The sequence below is a fragment of the Jatropha curcas genome, chromosome 11 (genome assembly GCF_041381405.1).
Source record: "Jatropha curcas cultivar XTBG-Jc1 chromosome 11, XTBG_Jcur_1.0, whole genome shotgun sequence".
NCBI classification, from domain to species: Eukaryota; Viridiplantae; Streptophyta; class Magnoliopsida; order Malpighiales; family Euphorbiaceae; genus Jatropha; species Jatropha curcas.
Window position 1 is genome coordinate 9,537,639 of NC_143161.1, and position 20,274 is coordinate 9,557,912.

A 20,274-nucleotide genomic window follows, 5' to 3' on the forward strand; every position below is an offset into this window, starting at 1 on the left:
AGTAACTATAAATGTTAGAATGAACATTACACACATATTTTATATATTTAAATTAAATTAAATTAAATTAAAAAATTTTTTAAAATAAAATTTGAAAAATATTATAATTTGGTTTTTCTAGCCAACGCTTAAAAAATAATTCTTAAATATAGAAATAGATTATGTAGATTTATCTTTGTATTAAAGGGTTAGTTTAAATTGATTAGGACTAAGCATGCTTCTATTAAATTGACTAATCAAATTAGTTTGATTTGGTTTGATTTTTAATACAAAATAGTTAAATTTTAATTTTTATAAAAAATAAAAAGTTTTTCGAGTAGTTTCAGTATTCATGGACCCAGAAAATAATCATAAACTATAAAAATAGCTAAAAAAAAAACTAAATTCTTGAAATTGTATAGATTTGATTTAATTTATTCAATTTTTGCACCATTCCATTTCATCTAATTTTTCATTTCAAAAAATAAAATACTAAACAAATGAAACTAGACTTAAAAATTTAAAGTGTCAAGCAATATTATATTGCATCAAACGGTCTAAAAATAGCTAGATTTTCATTATCCATTAAATGCCAAAAATTTTGATTAAAAAAAAAATTTAAATCTTTTTCTATGTAATAAAAACCAAGTGGGGTTATGAATTGGACAAAGCCAAAGAATCTTGGGACACTTGTTATCAACTATTTTAGAGACAAAGTGCTTTCTTCTCTTCTGGATGAAACTCACCACTCCCTTTTTTCTTCGTTCTTCTTTCTCTCTCTATCTTTCAAGTCTTACCCATAAGTCTCTCTTCTTCTCTCCAATATATATACGTACACACAAAGCCATAGTTAACATTTAGTGATCAGAAAGCCAAAAGATGGCTAAATTCTGCGGTTTGGTCTGCTTTTGCATTGTAATAGCTTTTGGGTTTATCATCAATGGGTGTATAGCAGAGGAGAAGATTGGTATATATGAGCTTAAGAAAGGGAATCTCTCTATAAAGGTCACTAACTATGGTGCTCATATAATTTCTCTGTTTCTTCCAGACAAACATGGTATGCATTTATTAATTATTTAAAATTTCCTATTTTCTTTCATTATTTGGAAACTACAATTAGCTTTATAAAATGGTAATTAATTTTCTTGTTTTTACTTTAATTTGACAATTAATTAATTAATTAACAGGAAAATTGGATGATGTTCTTTTGGGCTATGATACTATTAAGGAATACCTGGTAAGTGTTTCCTTTTTTTTTTTTTTTTTTCTTTGAACTGTGATTTTAAAACCAGTCTTTCACAAACTAGGTTGTGGTTTCCAGTAATGGGGAACCACTCTATATATATATATGACCCATAACTTTACAGCTTGGTGTTCAGTATAATGTGCCTGTTCTATGATTTTGATTTCTTTGTATCAGCAAAGACAATTTTATCTATTGTCTGAAAAAATTTAATATATCCAAACAATAATTCTATACGATAGATTTCTTCTTACGCTCAAACCTAGCGATTTCCGAACAATGATTTCGATTTTTGATTTTGATTTTGTCAATTTGGGCTGTTACTAAACCTTGGTTTGATCATCTCTTTGATTTTTTTTTTTTTTCTTTCTAGACAATTTTGCTATACATTTCAAAATCTAACAACTCTGATTTTTCTATTAGGCCTGCTTCATTTGTTTTTTTTTTTTTTTTAATTATTATTGTTTTTAATTAATATATATTGACATAGATTAAAATTGGAATCTGATCTCTATCCAGACATAATAATAGAATTAATGGTGCTTTTTTAGATTTTAGTGAGCACTCTTGTAAAGGGGTCCTCAAGTTCTCCTATATCATTACCATCAATGATCAAACAAAACGTGAAGTATTAATCAAACAGCTCCTAGCCTTTGTTTGTAGGCTGATAATTGCCCTTTCAAAGGTACTTTTTGTCTCTATAACAAAATTTCTTGATTTCAAGCTTGGTGGTCCCATAATAATGATAATATATAGAAAACCTTTTATATTTTACTTTTTCATATAGGAAAATTTTTATATTCCTTTACTTTTTTTTATATAGAAAAACTTTTATATTGGATTATTTTTTTTATATATGAAATTTTATTTTATTTGATAACATGAAAAAAAAGCCAATGTAAAACGTCATATTATGCTTGTTTTGTTCTTTATGATGGTTGTGTTGTGAGAGATTATCAAAGTAGCCGCAGATGTAAATGTAGATTAAATGCGAAGAAAATTTGGTGATAGATTTATTATTTTTTAAATTTATGCTGAAAAAATAAATGTGTATTAATTTTTAATTAAGATAATTTTTAATCTTTCAAGAAAATTTTGTTTAATTAAATATTTTATTAATTTAAAAAATAATTTGATATGGATTTAATTCTAATAGCTATTAATAAAAGGTAGGAAAAAACAAGCAAAAATTATATATTAAATATATTAATTAAATTTTTAATCTATCTATTAATCAAATCACGATAAAAATTATGAACGGAAAAAGCAATTATTCACCGGTTGAGTTTCTAATTTATTATTCAACCGTAGCACTATGATTATTCAAATATATTTATTATTTATTTTTCTAGATACCATAATAAGTTCCAAGAGGTGACAGGCTGGACAAATGACTGAAAAGTCCATCTTATCTTTTTCTTTTTCCTTTTTTCTTTATTTTAATGCTTATTGACTATTTGATTACAAAGTATAAGCACGTGATTTGACTTGGTGGAATGGCTAAAAGACAAATTTCTCAAATTTCTATCTTCTAAAAAAAAAAAACATTATCTACTTTCTATTATTATCACTATTTTTTTGTTTAGCAATAAAATAGTATTATGACGTGGATTTTATATAAAACCTTATATATAAAATAATGAAATAATGAATTTATTCATTAGTAACAAAATAATGAAAATACTTATAATTGAATCGCGATGGACTTATCACAAGTTATTTAATTTTGTATAAATGAATTTTAATATTTCTTCATTTATAAGCTCATATATATGCGGGTCCATAGACTTTAACATGGTCTAAAGATTTTTTTTTTCCATTTTTTTATTTTTTTTATCCTTTTTATTTATAAAATTCAATTTTTTTCTTAAATTTTCTTTCATCTTCTCAAGAAGATTTAGAGAAATGAGAAAGAATTTGATGCGTGAAATGATGGGATGGAAAAAAAAGTGTCCATCTTAGTATATTGGCCAAATACATTAACGGAAAAATATCCATTTAAATGCTTAATTGTTAAAAAAAAAATGAAATTTATACTTTAAAGGGAGAGATTAAAAAAAATTAACATCATTCTTAAAAAAAAAAAAAAAAAAAAAAAAAAAAGGGTAACAGTATCGGATTGGCTCGGGTTCAGATTAATTAATATCTCCCTATATTATTCTTCTTCTTATATAATGAAATCTATTTTTGTTGCTGATATTAAAAAAAAAAGTAACAATTATTATTTGACAATATATTGTTTGTTATTCTAATTATGTAAATGAACCATATTATCGATTTTTATTTAATTTGTTCTTCTAATTGTGTTTTAATTTTTTACATGAAAATGGTCATTTTGTTACAGAACGACACGTCAAGCTTTGGAGCTACAATAGGAAGGGTTGCTAATAGAATTGCTGGTGCTCAATTTACTTTGAATGGAACTCTCTATAAACTAATTCCTAACGAAGGGAAAAACACCCTTCATGGTAAGTTAAATTTCAACCACAAACCCTTCATTTGCTGCTTTGACTGTGTTCGGTAATAACTTTTTAAATAGTTTTTATAGTATTCAATAATATGGTATTTGAACTAGTTTTCAAAAATTAAAGTAGCATTTTATAAAAAGATTAAACCCGCTTTTTATGAAAACCAACTAACATTTATCAAAATAGCTAATCTCGCTGAAAAGAACATGTTTTAGTAGAAGAAGATACAAAGTACATATCATTTAAACCAACCCAATTAGTAGAATTAAGATAAAATAACTTCATTAATTATTTGATTAATAATTGTAATACGAAACTAATAGATTATAGTTGATCATTAAAGCGAACCTGGTTAGCACTAACTTAGTAGTCTGAAATTATGAGATCATTTGCTAGTTTAATAACCTTAGTTAGAGGCTATTAATTAATTAATTAATTAATTAGTAACTAATAAATTAAATACTCTTTAAACAGATTTAAGGTAATTTTGCTGGCTTAATATACACTTATACTTTGAACTTTAGAGTTTGTGACACTTATCCTCTAATTTGAACTTTGTGACAACTACACCCTAAAATGAAAGGTTGAGATTATTTACACCCCACAATTAAATTAAAGGTTGATTTGTAATAAAAAAATATATTTTCATGGCAACCATAACTGAGCTTAGATTAATTTAATTAGAACTTAAACCGAAACTCAAAACAGTATTGTTGAAGAGGAAAAAAAAATCAAATTTAAAATAGCTCTCATTTATCACTTGAGTACATCATTGATTATTGCAAAATTTGCTTTCATAAAAAGCAATTAATTCGTAAAAAGCACTTTGAGTTCGGACAATGGCTTCAAAATTGATACGTTGATTTCTTTCATTTTTGTTCATTTATGTTTATGTATGGTGATAAACACATGTGATATTTTGTATTAATTTATATATTTATTTATGTGAGAAGGATAGTTGAAAATAAATTTTGGAAAAACAAAAATTTTAACAATTTGATAATCTAGGATATGATGAATTTAGAATAATTTATGCATATTTACAATTTTATGTTATAACTAACATCAGCCCATTAATTTCAGAATATACATATATTAATATTATTTAAACCGAAAAATCCATTTAATTAGTTTTGCTTTATACTTTGAGCCAATGAGCAACGTGGAAAGGTAATGATGTTAATGATGATATTTCTTATTGTTCACAGACAGAAAATGAAATCTCCATTAGGTCCATAAATATGTATTTTTTATTACAAATCAACCCTAAATTTAATTTTAGAATGTAAGCATTCTTAATTTTTCATTTTAGGGTATAGTTGTTACAAAGTTCAAATTATAGTGTTCCTCCAACAAACTCCAAAGTTTGTGGTATAAATGCATATTAAGTCTAATTTTGCTTGCATATGATTAATTATCAGGTGGCCCAAAAGGGTTCAGTAAGGTTGTATGGAAAGTGAAAAAATACCAACCAGAAGGTGATGCTCCTCACATTATCTTTACCTATCACAGCTTTGATGGTGAACAAGGTCAGTATCTATTACCATTCTTTATTCCTCTTTTTCAACTATACTATAGAAAAAACAAAAATTTTGTATTTCCATATTTCTTATTGAAAATATTCATTTCAGTATTAGAATTTAATTTTGTGAAATCAACATAATTTATAGTGAAATTGTGTACTTCAAATTCATTTATGCCAAACATTTCTCCTCCAGGATTCCCCGGCGATCTTCTTGTAACTACAGCTTACACATTACATGGAGAAAACCAGTTAAGCATAACAATGAAAGCAAAAGCACTAAACAAACCTACACCAGTGAATCTAGTCAACCATGCCTACTGGAACCTCGGCGGCCATAACAGTGGGGATATTCTATCCGAAGAAATTCAAATCTTCGGTTCCAAATACACTCCTCTCAATAGCGAACTTATCCCTACTGGAGAAATCGCATCAGTGAAAGGAACGCCCTACGATTTCCTGAAACCCTACATCATTGGAAGCAAAATAAGAAAGCTTCCAAATGGTTATGACATAAACTACGCGCTCGATGATAAGAAGACAGGAAGGGGTAGCAGCAAGGTGTTGAAGAAAGCTGCGATTGTGTATGATAAGAAGACAGGAAGAGCTCTGCATTTGTTTACAAACCAACCTGGAGTGCAATTCTATACAAGTAATACGTTAACTCAAAAGGGAAAAGGTGGGTATGTTTATAAACCTTTTGCAGCTTTGTGCTTGGAAACTCAAGGATATCCTGATGCAGTACATCACCCTAACTTTCCTTCCACCATTGTTTATCCAGGGAAGGCTTATAAACATTATATGTTGATTAAGTTTTCTATTGCTTCTTAACACTGATTTTTTTTTTTTTTTTAATTTGAAAGACATAAATATAAAAACTATCATGAGATGATAGTAGAATAATGATGATTTATGCTTTTTTTTGTTTTACTTAAGTCTGTTGTTTAGTAAAATGAACCTAGATAGGGAGTTTAATTTAGTTTTTTTTGCTATCATTTGACTGATCTTGTAATATTGTGCATGATCTGGGAAATGAATAATCGCAGTGCCACTGATTTTCTGGTTTTTTAATTAGTCATATATTTTGTATATAGGGGTGAATATTTTATTTGATTTTTTTAATCATTCAATTAATTAGTTCTATTTAATTTTGATAATTAACTAAATCGAACTGGATGATATATATTTATAAATAAAAAATATTCATATATCTTTTTAATAAATAAAAATTTTTAAATACATTTTTACATGTATTTTGTATTTATTTTTTAATATGTTTCGATAAGTTTGGTTATTTATTTCTATAGTTTTAATTTGATTGAATTCGATTTTCTTTTATAATTTTTTTTTAGTTCAATTGAATTCAGATTTAGCATTGAGATCCAAGGTTGGGTGGATGGAGTGGACATATTGGTCAGATTAGTTTGGGTCTTTTTGCTAAGTTTTTCTTGGTTGATTTATTAATAAAAACATTAAGTTTAAAAAAAAAAAAAAAAAAAAAAAAAAAAAAAAAAAAAAAACCTAAAACATCACAATAAGATACTACCATACTAAAAACATTTTTCTTTTTATTCTTAAATATTAGTTTTATTTATCAAGATTCAATTTTTGGGTCAGACTCTAAACAAACTTGGCCCAAGTTAACTTGGAATAAATCCAAGCCCAAGTCCAAAACAAACAGATCATAGCATAACCACCTGTAAGTAAAACGAGAAACTGAAAAACATGGCTAGTCTGTTGTCGTTGTCTCCTGCTCCTCTCTTAGGATTCCCAAAACAGCAGCTCCCTTGCTTCTTCACTCCCAAAACAGGTTCTTTCTGATATTTTCCACTTCTTCGTTCCATTTACACATAAACCCATGTCTCTATTTTCTTTAAGCTGCTTAATTTTGCTTGATTTTCTCAATTTATAATGCAGATAAATTCAACATTTGCAGATTAATTTCATGGCAAACTCATTCAAGAAAAGCAAATAGCAGTCAGATAAAATTTTCTGCTTCTTTAAATTACACAATGGCATCAAGTGGTGCTTATGAGAAATCAAAGAGAGTATGGATATGGACACAAAGCAAGCAAGTGATGACTGCTGCTGTTGAAAGAGGCTGGAACACCTTTATCTTCTCATCCCACCATAAAGAACTTGTCAATGATTGGTCATGTAAGGCCTCTGCACGATTATCCTTTTAATATGACATGTAATTTATTGTTTTGAAGTGTTTTGGTTTATGGGATTCACAGCAATTGCAATGATATATCCCCTTTTTATTGAAGAAGGAGAGGTTTTAGGCGATGAGAACAAAAGGGTTGCCATTATTTTTCAGGTTTCAACTCCCCAAGAGCTACAGCAACTTCAACCAGAAAATGCACAGGCTGAGAATATTGTTATTGACTTATTGGATTGGCAGGTGTTCCATGACTCTCTCTTACTTGAGAATTTATTATCCATAGCGTTCAATTTTATTTTGTTTGATTGGAATAAGTGATCGTGGAATTTATTTCATCGGCAGATGAATTTCATTTTAAAAAAATTGATTTGTGAATGAATTTTAATATTTGGATTAAATGCAGTTACCAGTTTATATCCTCGTTAAGTTTAGGATTCATTTGCAAATTCTATCAATTTTGATAGAATTGAAAGTATAATAAATTCCATGGATATAACAATATAAAATTCTGCTGTTGTCCGCATAAATAATTCCATAAAAGTTTATGCGATTCATAATGAATTCCCTAAAACTAAGAACCTCTAAATGTTTTTATTTATTTATTTATTTTCTTGGATGAAATTTTGACTGTCTAATGGGAATATCAAATTTCCAGCACTTCGTTGAACAGTGTAATTGATTACAGTGAAGAAATATATGTTGCACCTAAGTGTTGGTCAGGCTATTATAATTAAATGTGTTAGACATGATTCATTGATTTATATTTCATGAGAATAGGTTGCTGAATTTTGTCAATTGAGACAGTTCTTTTCATAAGAAGTAACGGACTCGGTCATTCAGAAAATCTATCACCTTTCTTCTTATGTTTATACGATTGAACTTCTAAGAAGTTCTTATAATTATGTGTCTTTAGATAATACCTGCAGAGAATATCGTTGCTGCATTCCAAGGCAGTCAAAAAACTGTGTTTGCCATCTCAAATAATCCTTCTGAGGCACAAATCTTCCTCGAGGTAACTATCACATCATCTATTGTTAAGGACAATTGAAATTTTAATGCTTGAGATGTTTCTTACATTCTTGACCATTTGTCTCTTGAGTCGCATTCTGTTTTCGCCTATATATGACCCCTTTTATGCTGGTAGGCTTTGGAGCATGGTTTGGGTGGAGTTGTTCTAAAAGTTGAGGATGTCAATGTTGTCTTCGAGCTCAAGGTAATTTCATTTCATGTGAGGGGACTTGGTTTCCTTGAGTTGTGAAGCATTGCTCCTTATCCTGGTTAATATTATCAGGACTATTTTGACAGAAGGAATGAAGAAAGCAATCTATTGAGCTTGACAAAAGCCACTATAACTAGAATTCAAGTAGCTGGAATGGGTGATCGAGTTTGTGTGGATCTCTGCAGCCTCATGAAACCTGGTGAAGGACTTATGGTAGCTCATAATTTCTTATCTGGTGTTTTGAGTCCCATGATTTATTATTTAATTGATTGGATATGACCAATTATGTCACTGTGAATATTGTCTCACAGGTTGGTTCCTTCGCTAGAGGATTATTCCTTGTTCACTCTGAATGCTTGGAGTCAAGTTACATTGCCAGCAGGCCCTTTCGTGTCAATGCGGTGAGTTATTTTTCTAACAGTGGAGATGATATTTGAAACCATATTACTCATTAAAAATTTCTATTTTCTGTAAACTTCAGCACTGGCATTGACATAAGAAACTTGAAAGCAGCCATCTAACAGTAAAATTAATTAGCCTAGTTGTTTATACATTTTAAATTGTCTAATCTTCTGAGTTTGTTGTATGTATATATAATTTGATTAATGCAATTCCTAATTGAGAAGTATTTTGGATTTCAAGAAACTTCTTGTTCTTATTTTTTTTCCTGCCAAATTTGGTGTGTAGGCTTTTGTTTGAATACTTTTCCTCTTATATGTTGTGGAACTCAAGATCAAATTTCTATTGTAAATTCTAATTCTGTGCATTGCCATAAATCAAGGATATTTCTCCCCTCTGTTTCAAGTATTGTATTGAAAAAAGCTGTACTTGCTCACAAGCCAACGGGATTTCATCCTCCATGTTGTGGCGGCTGACATTGGTCCCCAAACCCATCCATAAATTTGATGTGTGGAGTATGTGACTATTGGATGAACCTGAGGCATATGAAATTGTATAGAACTTGTATAAATTATTCTTGTGCATTATTTTGATTATAAGTTAGACAAGAAGAAAGTTTAATAATAGTTCATTATTTTAGAGTAAATCAGCATCTAGAATATTCCACGAGTTTATTGTCCTGTTACAATAAACAATATAGAACAGTAGTTTACAATGTTCATTAAATTTTACCAAGTTTCTGATGGAAATATTTAGGGGCCAGTGCATGCGTATGTCTCTATTCCAGGAGGAAAGACATGCTACCTCTCAGAGTTGAAAGCTGGCAGAGAAGTTATCATAGTTGACCAGAAGGGCAAGCAACGAACAGCAATTGTTGGCCGTGTAAAGATAGAGACTAGACCACTTATCTTTCTGGAGGCAAAGGTTTGTGTAGCTGAAGCCATCATCGTAAACACAATCTTTTCATCTAAAAGTTTTTTAAATCCTTTACTTAGTGCATAAATCCTTTATCTCAACATTTTATCTATATGAAGTACATTTGACTCAAAAAATCCCTGCTAGTGAGTAGATTTTGCATTTAAGATAGTTAAACTGTCGTTTAGTTGTTTAGGCCTTGTTTACTTAAAACTTTCCTATTTTCTAGGAAATTCCTGACCTGGAACTGGTATTTATGGAATGTTATTTACAAGAAAAATGCAATTTTTAGGATCTAGTTTGCAGATTTTATTTACTAATTTTCTGGTAAGGATAGTAGAAAAGAATATATAATATCCATACTACCTGGAAATAATTTATTTAGAAAAGTATTTGAGATTATTTTAGATAATCTCGTGCAAATTTACTCATACTTGAATTTGCTGTCCCTCCCACTCTCAGTAAGTTGATTTCCTTGTTATCCAGGAAATTGAATGGTCAAACAGAAATGCAATTGACTTTATTCTTTCTAGTGAACGAAACACAACCGATTCACATACTTCACAAGAAATTTGACTTCTTAAGTTTAGTTCTGACAAGACAAAGGAGATATGGTGTAAAATTTTGGTGATTACATATCTAGCTGGTAACAAGAATCTTGTTAACAGATCTGAAGCTCCCTATAGTGCTAAACATTGCAGATCAACTTTTGAAAATACAATCAAATGAGGCAAATTGATTGGTGCATTGAATAATTACCAAAATTGTTTCATTTCTTTCTTGATTTTGGCATTGAAATGACTGATTATCTTGAAGGACCTGGGAACTAGGAAACAGTCAAAACATAACTAGATCACTGTTCATGCTGGAAAAAGTAATGCCAGAAATAGATGGAATAATAGGTTTTCTGCACTAACTTGATTGCCAAAAAGGTAAAAGTGAAAAGATAAAACAGCCAAATAAACCAAGTACAAATAGATTTGAGTGGAAAATTTGTGGTTGAAAGTCATCTCTTCTCTTGGTTCCTTGGAAAGTTCTACATTTTCTTTATTTTGGGAAATAAAGTTACTTTTAAAGTTATCTGGTGCTTGCATGTTAGATTGGTTGTTTCTGAATATGTATTTGAAATTATATTGATGTCTTGTTTGGTACAAAATATATTCTACAAAATTTTGTGGAATTCATTTGAAATTTCATTTTTGTCATGTGTAGTATGAATGAAATTTTCATTTTACTGTCATGAATCTAATTCTATGGAATTCAGCATATGCAAACCAAATTCTATAATTTCCACGTGAATTTTATATTTTAGATTCATTTATTAATTATTAACAAACTCTATCATTTCTGATGCTGATGTGTTGGTCTCACAGATAGATTCTGATGATCAAAAAGTTTACAGCATCTTCCTGCAAAATGCAGAAACAGTTGCCTTAGTGCCTCCATGCGAAGGTATATTATGATTAGAATCTTTAATTCCAAAACTATCACTTCCTTTATTTGTTCTCATTTTGGGATTTGATACGCGCTCCAATCTTCTGCAGGAAATGGACTGCAAAAAGTAGCTATTCCTGTGACTTCGCTGAAAGTTGGAGATGAAGTTTTGTTGCGCATACAAGGTGCTGCCCGCCATACGGGAATAGAAATTCAAGAATTCATTGTTGAGAATTGATTAAGAATAAGGATGAATTTATGGCACAACTAACCAGTTGGTGGTCATCATTTATCCTAAACAAATAGGAAGATTGTCATCAAGCAAAAATATTTCCATCCATGTCGCATTCTTGTGCAAGAATCGAGTTTAAGGTCAGTCAATTGGAAATATTAAGTTTGCTAAAGAAATTTATGCATTTCCCATAAGTAAAAGCGTCTCTTTATTCTTCTTATAAAAAGCAACTTCTTCTCAATACATATAACATTCTGTCTTTTCAAAATGAAAAGCAACTTCTTCGCAATTTTACAAGTCAAGTCCTCGTAGAATTCTCGTTACCGCGTGAGAATTTTCAACACTTCTACATATCAAACACAAATATATGCATATGGTAGGTTTCTATCTTTTTAATAAATAAATAAATAAATAAATAAATAAATAAATAAATAAGAAAGCAACTTCTCAATTTTAGAATTCTGAAAACAAAGCAAGGACTTCCATAATTTCTACATATCAGACACACAAACCCCTTTCCATATTACTAACAACAGTTTTAAAGTTTTTGGCTTTTATATTTAAAATATTATTTTGACGCATAGTTAAGTTAACTTTCGGAACAATGATGTTATATTATTCAATTATTTAATATTGCTTAATTGTATTAATTTTGTAAATTAAAGTATTCAATAAAATAATTGAAGTATTCAATAAATTAAAGTTAAAATTAAGGGTGACATTAGATTAAAATAATAAAATTTATAGGTAAATTGCATTATGTCTCTACAAAAATAAATAATAAAGAAAGCTTTGAACTCCAAATTTCTTATTCCCAATACATTTTACAAAGATAGGAGAAGACTAATATTAATCATAGTCGCTCTTCGAAAAAAAAAAAAAAATCATAGTCAATGAAAAGAAATCATAATCAATATTGGTCAAGTCATTTATGATATCGGCACTAATTTAATTAGACATCAAACCATAAAAATTAAAATAAAAAAAAATCCCAAACTTTAGGTTGTTCTAATTGTACCTCACCTACAACTCTTTTCTAATTACACCATAATTTGAAATTGAATTCATTTTATTCAATTTTCATGGATTCACACGCTCTCTCATAGTTAGCTTAATCCAAGCAATTAATTAAATTAAAACACACAGTTTTATTTTTAATTAAAAAGAAAATCTGCAAATCATACGCCATTGTAGTCTTCATTCCGCCTCTCTCTCTCTCTCTCTGCTCTATCTTCCTTTCTTTCTGTGTCTATCTCATGTTGTTGAGCCAAAAGTAAAATCTCATTCTTTTCCGTCTCAATCACTTTTTTTCATTTATGGAGAAACCAAGATAGCCCAGAGACTTTTTCCCTTTTTTTTCTCTTGAAAATAAACAACTATCTAAAATTGCTAATGCATAATCTGGTGGAAAACTAGGGTTAATAGAATTAATTGCCCCATATCTTGAATGCTATAATCAGGACCTAATTAGTCTCATAAAAGTTTTTGCATTTACATCATTATTTTCCTCCTAACGAAATCATTCTATTTATTCCTTTTGCAGGCTGTGCCTTTTGTTTGCAAGGAGGGGTCTACAGAAAGTGAGCGTGCAAGTCTAAGTGAAGTAAAGCAAAGCTTCATGATTCACTTATTTTTCTTACTGTCATCTTCTTTATCACCGGTGGTAACTGAAATGCCAATTGCAGGTTGTTGATTCCTACATTACAGATCAGAAAGTGGGTTTTGCAGAGGAGAGAGAGAGCGAGAGAAGCAGAAGAGGAAGATAGACCACAAAGACAGAGAGAGAGAGAGAGAGAGAGAGAGAGGTAGAATAAAGACGACAATGGCGTATGATTTGGATTTTTTTTTTTAAATTAAAAACAAAACTGTGTATTTTAATTTAAATAATTGTTTTGGTTAAGCTAACTATGGGAGATAGTGTGGGTCCCACGAATTTAAATGGATCATAAATGGGTGACGTATATACACGTGACACAAATTTAAATAGATCATATAACTGGTTGATTCGTTTAACCTGTTTATTTAAGGATAGAAATATAATTTTATATGTATATTATGTATATTAATAAGTTATACGGGTTATACATATTATACGTGGGTGCTCTATCCTGTAGACGGTCCATTTAATTAAATTTGGCTGAATTCTTTGACTCATATCACCTATTTAATTAAATAGATTATACGTGTCATTTGTTTAATTTTCATATCATATTTGTATTCAAATATTTGACACAATTATTAAACTGCTCATATTCGTGTTGATTCTAATCATATCGCGTGTTAGGCAGCTTCGTCGAATCAGTCGCACCAATCTATTCTGACACCTGTATAAGAATTAATTTATGGCACAACTAACAAGTTGCCAGTCATTATTTGTCCTCCAACAAATAGGAAGATTGTCATATATCAAGCAGAAATATTTCCGTTCATGTCACATTCTTGTGCAAGAATGCAGTTTCAGGGTCAGTCAATTGGAAGTATTCAGTTGCTAAGAAGTGAAAGCATCTTATTATTCTTCTGATAAAAGCAACTTCTTCGCAATACATGCAGTAGGTTCTGTCTTTTCAAAACAAAAAGCAACTTCTCAATTTTACAAGTCAAGTCGTTCTAGAATTCTCATTACCGCGTGAGAATTTTCTTGTTTCTACATATACGGTAGGTTTGTATCTTTTGTAGTATCCCATTTTTTTCTCCACTAATTTTTAATACATCACACTATTTATGGAGGAAAAAAAAAAATACATTCCTAACGTATAATGCAATTGACACATACCTCCTTCTATGTTTTAAGCTTAACATACGCCTTCCTAAATTAACAGTCCGTTATATAATTACCTCCCTCCGTCCAAATTGATTTTAATATGGACATTCATACTGTCACTCTCTGAAGCATCAAACCTTATGGCACGCAACTACTTGGAATAACTTGGATTAGTTAGATTATAAAAGGAATTATTGACATCTCATTACAAGCTAATATCAACTTCATTAAAATGAAGTGGCTCCAAGTCTTATTGAAGTATTTATTTTTCGTGTCTCTGATTGTATACCAAATAGGTATATGTAATTGTTGTATTGAAGAAGAGAGAGTTGCTCTACTTGAATTTAAAGGATTTCTATTGTCTAATAGCGAGGATAATGCAAAGGACGTGCTTCCTTCATGGGTTGATGATAAGGAGAGTGAATGTTGTGATTGGGAGCGAGTCACTTGTAACCTTCCAGGTCATGTCTCCAAACTGAACCTTAATAGTGTTATAGATATACCTCAAAATGATTTTGACTCGGAGCCTTTACTTCTAAATGCCTCGTTATTTCTTCCTTTTAATCAACTTCTCAGTCTCGATTTGTCTGAGAATGGATTCAGCTGTTGTGTGGAAAATGGAGGTAATTTATAATTTCTTTTTTTTTTTAATTACATTTTTCAACTATCTAATAAGTGTTTGATCGATCTAATTTTATAAATTTAAGTGTTTATATAATAGTACAATTAAATGTTTAATAGTGCAATTTCATAAAGTGAAGTATTCAATAGTTCAAAGTGAAAATTAAGGGTATCACAAGGTTTTTCATAAAAAATACGGGGATGAATTTATGTGTTGCACGAGTTACTGTCACGCCCCCGACTCTAATCACCAGAGGAATTGTCCGCTTTGGCCATGGGGTTGTGCCCCGGCCTAATCCGGCCAACACATACACCCGCCCTCATGGTTTTGTCCTGTAGGTGAAATGGAAAACTTCCCAAGAGGTCACACATCATAAGATTTCTGTTAAGCAAGCACGTTTAACCCTGGAGTTCTTCCAACTCTCCAGTCATTCCACCAAAAGGCACCTCTAATAATTAGTTTTCCCATTTTCGATATATGATTCGATTCATTCCTGTATCCCGCATTCCACTACCCTAGCTAGCCTGCCATCCTAGGATCGTTTTGCCGAGTCGGAATGTCATAGTTACATTTTAATGCATATAGTGTTTTATATCTTTATCTCTTCCAATTGTGCAGGATTAATTGAATTGAGCAATTTGGAGGTCCTAATTCTAAGTTATAATAGACTCAATGATACCCTGCTAATACAAGGTAAGTCAAAGTAATATGTTAATTGCTGCTATTATTACTATTATCACTAAACTCACATTTTTTATTGTTATTCTTTTTTGTAGAGCTAACTGATTTCAGGAACTTGAAGATCTTAGATCTTAGTAACAACAGTTTCGTTGGTAGCATTCCTAATTCTATACAAACCCTATCTTCTCTCAAAGCCTTGTCTTTATCCTACAACCTACTGAACGGCTCTTTACCTATTCCAGGTAAATATATTTGCATTTATCCATTAACATGGCCAAAGAAAATTGATATTTAAATTTATTAAGATATTTTATAATTTTATATTTCGAATAATGATTAATTGAATCAATTCCACAGGTTTCTCGTTAATTGATTAGAACTATTCAATTTGTAAATTTCACTATTACTTATCTTAAATCGTCAAACGTTTTTTTAGATATTCGATCCAAGATCAATTAATTACTCAATTGGAAAATCATATGAGGAGCATTTTGTTGTTGATTCCCTCTCTATGCTTCAACATTTTACATATGCAATTAACCAAAGATTCTATGTTTCCTTCAGGTTTATGTGAATTGAAGAATCTTCAAGAGTTGGATCTCAGTCATAATCATCTTACTGGAGTCCTTCCACCATGTTTGAGAAGCTTAACGTCTCTTAGATTATTAGACTTCTCATTTAACCAATTTGAAGGAAAAATTTCTTCTTCTCCAATTCCTTCCTTGGTATCCCTTGAGTACATTGATCTCAGCCATAATCTTTTTGAGGACTCATTCTCTTTTGAATCAATTGCCAATCACACCAACCTCAAAGTGGTAATGCTCGGATCCGATAACAATAAGCTAGAGGTTGCAACTGAATGCTCAAGCTGGTTTCCTAAATTTCAGTTGACTGTTCTTATGTTACCAAACTGTAACCTTAACAAGCTTCCAGAGTTTCTCAGTCATATGCTTAATTTAAGAGTGCTTGATCTCTCCCACAACAATATAGCAGGAACATTCCCTAACTGGCTACTTGAAAACAACCCTAATTTGGACTATCTGATTCTTAGAAGTAACTCTTTCTTTGGTCAGTTTTATTTGTCACCCAATTTCAGTAGCAAAATTGCTCGGATGGATATCTCAGATAATCATTTTAATGGCCGGCTTCAAGAAAATATTGGGGAGATTCTTCCAAATGATTTTTACCTTAATATGTCTCAAAATGCTTTTGAAGGTACTATTTCTTCCTCAATTTGCAATGGACCCAATTTAAAGCATTTAGATCTATCTGGCAATAATTTCTCGGGAGAATTTCCAGACAAGTTTGCACAAAATTGCTCTGGTTTGTTATTTCTGAGCCTATCAAATAATAGACTATGCGGACAAATGCCAAATACCAATATGAGCAGCTTAAGGTTCCTTGATATAAGTAAAAATCACTTATCGGGAACAGTGCCTTACTGGATTTCACAGACTCAAAATTCTTTTAGCATTGACATCAGTGACAACCACATGGCAGGTGAGATTGCTGGCCTTTTTAGCAACACCTCATTCCCTTCTTCAGTCAACATGCGAGATAATGCCTTTAAAGGTAAAATAACTTGTAATATTTTTTCAGCACAGTTCTTGGATCTCTCCCATAACTTTATTTCAGGCCCTTTACCATCTTGTGAGATTTCATATTTAAATTATCTCAATTTGCAAGGAAACAAAATCACAGGTTCAATTCCAACGACATTGTTTAACTCCTCGTATTTACGTATTCTCAACCTTAAAAATAATTTCTTATCTGGTGAAATACCAACTTTTGTTGTCAAGAATTCTGATTTGAGGGTCCTTCTTCTAGGAGAGAATTCCTTAAGTGGCTTGATCCCCGCCCAACTATGTCAGTTTAATAAGATGGCCATGCTAGATCTCTCCCAGAACTCATTTTCTGGGCCAATACCTTATTGTTTGAGTAATCTCTCTTTCGGAAACATAAAAGCACATGACTCTTCCCTCAGTTGGTCAGACGATGTTTCGGTGATGAGGCTTATCGGCTATGATTTTGAGAGTCTTCTGCATCGAGATATCATCCATGAGCTGCGAGACCATGAATTTACTGAACCAGTTGCAGTTGAGTTTATTACAAAAACTATAGCATACATTTTTAAAGGTTTCATCCTTGATTGGATGTCTGGACTGGATTTATCTTGTAACTATCTCACTGGGGAAATACCACCTGAACTCGGAAAACTAAGTTGGATATGTAGTTTAAATTTGTCCCACAATCAACTAGCAGGTTCTATCCCTAATAATTTTTCAAACTTGGAACAAATAGAGAGCCTGGACCTCTCCTACAATAATTTGAGCGGAGAAATCCCATCAGCATTGATCAGTCTACATTTTCTGGAATTTTTCTCTGTGGCTCACAACAACTTGTCAGGTAAAACTCCAGAAAAAGGACAATTTTCAACATTTGACAATAGTACCTATGAAGGAAATCCTTTCCTTTGTGGACCTCCATTAGAGAAAAGCTGCGGTGTTGTTGTTGAGCCTCCAACATTAGTTTCTGATTTGAGTGAAGAGAAATGGTATGAAATTGATCCTGTGGCCTTCACCGCAAGTTTTGCATCTACATACGCCATATTCTTGCTGTGTTTGTTTGCAGTTCTCTACATCAATCCATATTGGAGGCAAAGGTGGTTCAATTTCATTGAGAATTGTACATATGCATGTTATTACTTTATCATTGATACTTTTCGAAAGTTATCAGTTAAATTCAGTTGGTAGCTTTATTTCTCTTGTCCTGTTAGATGTGTTATTATGGAAAATGTATAAGAAACAGAGAGTAATTATATATTATCTTCTTCCCATTGTCTCCTAGATTTGTAGCAGGTTGAAAGCAAATTCTGTCTTATGATTCCAATTGCGTTAATGTTTATTAATGTTTTCTGTTCTTGATTATTTCTATTCTACTATGTGCATTACTCCAAATTGTGCTACATCATGCAAGTTTATTTCCTATCAAAGCAAGAAGGCGTCTTTCTTGGCTATATATTCATACATGTTCTATCCCTGAAGATAACAAATTGTGCATTTTTTATTGCCGCAGGTACTCTAACTGAAGAATTCATTGGAAACAAAATAAAAATTTATTTACTTTACTGCTAATTCTAGTCCAGATTAATCAAGAAATTAATTATATATTACGCTTTTACCCTTAGATTGCGATTCCTGTCTCTACTCTCTTCTGCCCAACTATCATAATCCTTTTCAAAAGCATTTAGGATTTGCGTTATTAATGATAGTGACTCTTGTAAAATAAAATCCCTAATTTTGATATTTTATTTATTTTTATATTATTTTAAATATAGTTTTTTTATTAAGATTTTTAGTGTTTTTAATTACTGCATTATTTTTTATTTAATTTTATTTATATTTTTAATTAAAATTAGACTTAAACAATTAAAAAGAAAAGAGAAAAGAGAAAAAGAGAGCGCTTGATATCATAGTTTTTAAATAATTTTTTAGTTATGAAAGTTATGAATATTTTTTTTAATTGAAATATTATTTTTTATCATTAATAAATGAATGAATTTTCTTTCCATTTTTTATTTTCTAAGAAATGTATTTTTTTAGAAAACTGAAAACATAAAATAAAAAATTTGTTTCTGTAAATAAACACGCTCTTAATATCCGGACAAGGATTTAGCCTTTAAATGCAAATTATCATTTTATTTTAGGTTTCATTTTTTATTATTTTTAATTCTTAAATATCACTTTATTATTCCAATTTAATGTTTAATTTTAAAAGAAATTAATAAAGATAATCATAAAGTTAGTTTATGTCTAAATTTTGATTAAATTAAGTGTTTGAACTTTATTTTTTATCAATATTATAGTTAAATGAATATTTTTTTTAATTAAATGATCTAATGCAAATTTCTGACGAAAAGATTAAGTAAATTATTAATTTTACCCACGTCATCAACTTCATTCATTGCTCTACTTGCCTTCTTTTTATTTACTTTTTCTCTCATTGTTATGAAATTTTCTCCAAAAACAAAATATAAATTAGAGAAAATTTAATTTTTTAAAAAAAATAAAAGCCAAGAAAAATTAAAATAAAAGAATGAAGTAGATATTTAGAAGTGTTATCACTTTTAAAATAAGATAAACATTCTAATTCTATCATAATCAACTCAAAATAATCATAGTTTTTTATATTTATTTATTTATTACGTATTTTAACCATATCTAATTAAAAGACAAAGATTCAAAAATAAAAATATGCAAAAAGTAAAAAAGTAAATCATTTTTAAATGGCTTGGAATCAACTCTTTTCCTCGTAGACCTGAATTTTAATTTTGGTTATTTTTAATTTTGTATTTCAAAATTCAATTTTTTCAATTCCTGAATTTTTATCTTTTGAAAATGTAAAAATAATATTACTGGCCTTGAATTTCAAGTTTTGTTATTCTTATATTTTGTAATTTCAATTTCTTTTATTTTTTTATGTTTTAAAATGTGAAATTATTTTTTTGTTTCAATAAAATTAAATTTAATGGACCTAAGAATAAAAATGTTATGGGCTTAATTTAACACAGATGAAATAATTAGGAACGATCTAGAGCAGAATTTTTCTCAAATTTTTTTTAAGATGTGATTAATT

The 20,274-nt window shown here is 29.9% G+C and overlaps 3 protein-coding genes across 6 annotated transcripts; all 3 read left to right on the forward strand.

The window, feature by feature from the left end:
• The first annotated feature begins 666 nt into the window (after positions 1 to 666).
• Positions 667 to 6,283, forward strand: LOC105642743 (uncharacterized). Its single transcript, XM_012227674.3, has 5 exons — positions 667 to 1,036; positions 1,167 to 1,216; positions 3,567 to 3,690; positions 5,112 to 5,219; positions 5,409 to 6,283. Exons 1-5 carry the CDS (start codon positions 859 to 861, stop codon positions 6,041 to 6,043), a joined length of 1,095 nt encoding a protein of 364 aa, XP_012083064.1. The 5' UTR covers positions 667 to 858; the 3' UTR covers positions 6,044 to 6,283.
• Positions 6,284 to 6,840: 557 nt separating this feature from the next.
• LOC105643334 (3-dehydroquinate synthase) lies at positions 6,841 to 13,588 on the forward strand. Of its 3 annotated transcripts, XR_005177909.2 has the most exons (12): positions 6,841 to 7,022; positions 7,130 to 7,369; positions 7,450 to 7,616; positions 8,290 to 8,388; positions 8,521 to 8,589; positions 8,668 to 8,808; positions 8,907 to 8,996; positions 9,751 to 9,918; positions 11,283 to 11,361; positions 11,454 to 11,715; positions 13,119 to 13,178; positions 13,261 to 13,588. XR_005177909.2 is itself a non-coding variant. In XM_012228435.4 (10 exons), exons 1-10 carry the CDS (start codon positions 6,938 to 6,940, stop codon positions 11,579 to 11,581), a joined length of 1,266 nt encoding a protein of 421 aa, XP_012083825.1. In that variant the 5' UTR covers positions 6,842 to 6,937; the 3' UTR covers positions 11,582 to 11,751. The 3 variants fall into 3 exon arrangements, 2 of the variants coding, with proteins under 2 accessions (XP_012083825.1, XP_020538662.1); XM_012228435.4 differs by lacking the exons at positions 13,119 to 13,178; positions 13,261 to 13,588 and having other exon boundaries at positions 6,842 to 7,022; positions 11,454 to 11,751; XM_020683003.3 differs by lacking the exons at positions 13,119 to 13,178; positions 13,261 to 13,588 and having other exon boundaries at positions 6,897 to 7,022; positions 7,149 to 7,369; positions 11,454 to 11,751.
• Positions 13,589 to 14,548: 960 nt separating this feature from the next.
• Positions 14,549 to 18,566, forward strand: LOC105643344 (putative receptor-like protein 8). Of its 2 annotated transcripts, XM_037638340.2 has the most exons (5): positions 14,549 to 14,959; positions 15,577 to 15,651; positions 15,735 to 15,881; positions 16,204 to 17,211; positions 17,467 to 18,566. In XM_037638340.2, exons 1-5 carry the CDS (start codon positions 14,569 to 14,571, stop codon positions 18,390 to 18,392), a joined length of 2,547 nt encoding a protein of 848 aa, XP_037494268.1. In that variant the 5' UTR covers positions 14,549 to 14,568; the 3' UTR covers positions 18,393 to 18,566. The 2 variants fall into 2 exon arrangements, with proteins under 2 accessions (XP_037494268.1, XP_020538042.1); XM_020682383.3 differs by having other exon boundaries at positions 14,550 to 14,959; positions 16,204 to 18,566.
• Positions 18,567 to 20,274: the final 1,708 nt, after the last annotated feature.

Excerpts from the sequence above, each read along its gene's own strand:
- LOC105642743 (XM_012227674.3), top strand. The coding sequence starts at position 859 with ATGGCTAAATTCTGCGGTTTGGTCTGCTTTTGCATTGTAATAGCTTTT. Across the intron at positions 1,217-3,566 it reads ATACTATTAAGGAATACCTG|AACGACACGTCAAGCTTTGG; the intron begins GTAAGTGTTTCC and ends ATTTTGTTACAG. Across the intron at positions 5,220-5,408 it reads CAGCTTTGATGGTGAACAAG|GATTCCCCGGCGATCTTCTT; the intron begins GTCAGTATCTAT and ends TTTCTCCTCCAG.
- LOC105643334 (XM_012228435.4), top strand. The coding sequence starts at position 6,938 with ATGGCTAGTCTGTTGTCGTTGTCTCCTGCTCCTCTCTTAGGATTCCCA. Across the intron at positions 7,617-8,289 it reads TTGACTTATTGGATTGGCAG|ATAATACCTGCAGAGAATAT; the intron begins GTGTTCCATGAC and ends ATGTGTCTTTAG. Across the intron at positions 8,389-8,520 it reads AGGCACAAATCTTCCTCGAG|GCTTTGGAGCATGGTTTGGG; the intron begins GTAACTATCACA and ends TTATGCTGGTAG.
- LOC105643344 (XM_020682383.3), top strand. The coding sequence starts at position 14,569 with ATGAAGTGGCTCCAAGTCTTATTGAAGTATTTATTTTTCGTGTCTCTG. Across the intron at positions 15,652-15,734 it reads TGATACCCTGCTAATACAAG|AGCTAACTGATTTCAGGAAC; the intron begins GTAAGTCAAAGT and ends TCTTTTTTGTAG. Across the intron at positions 15,882-16,203 it reads CGGCTCTTTACCTATTCCAG|GTTTATGTGAATTGAAGAAT; the intron begins GTAAATATATTT and ends TGTTTCCTTCAG.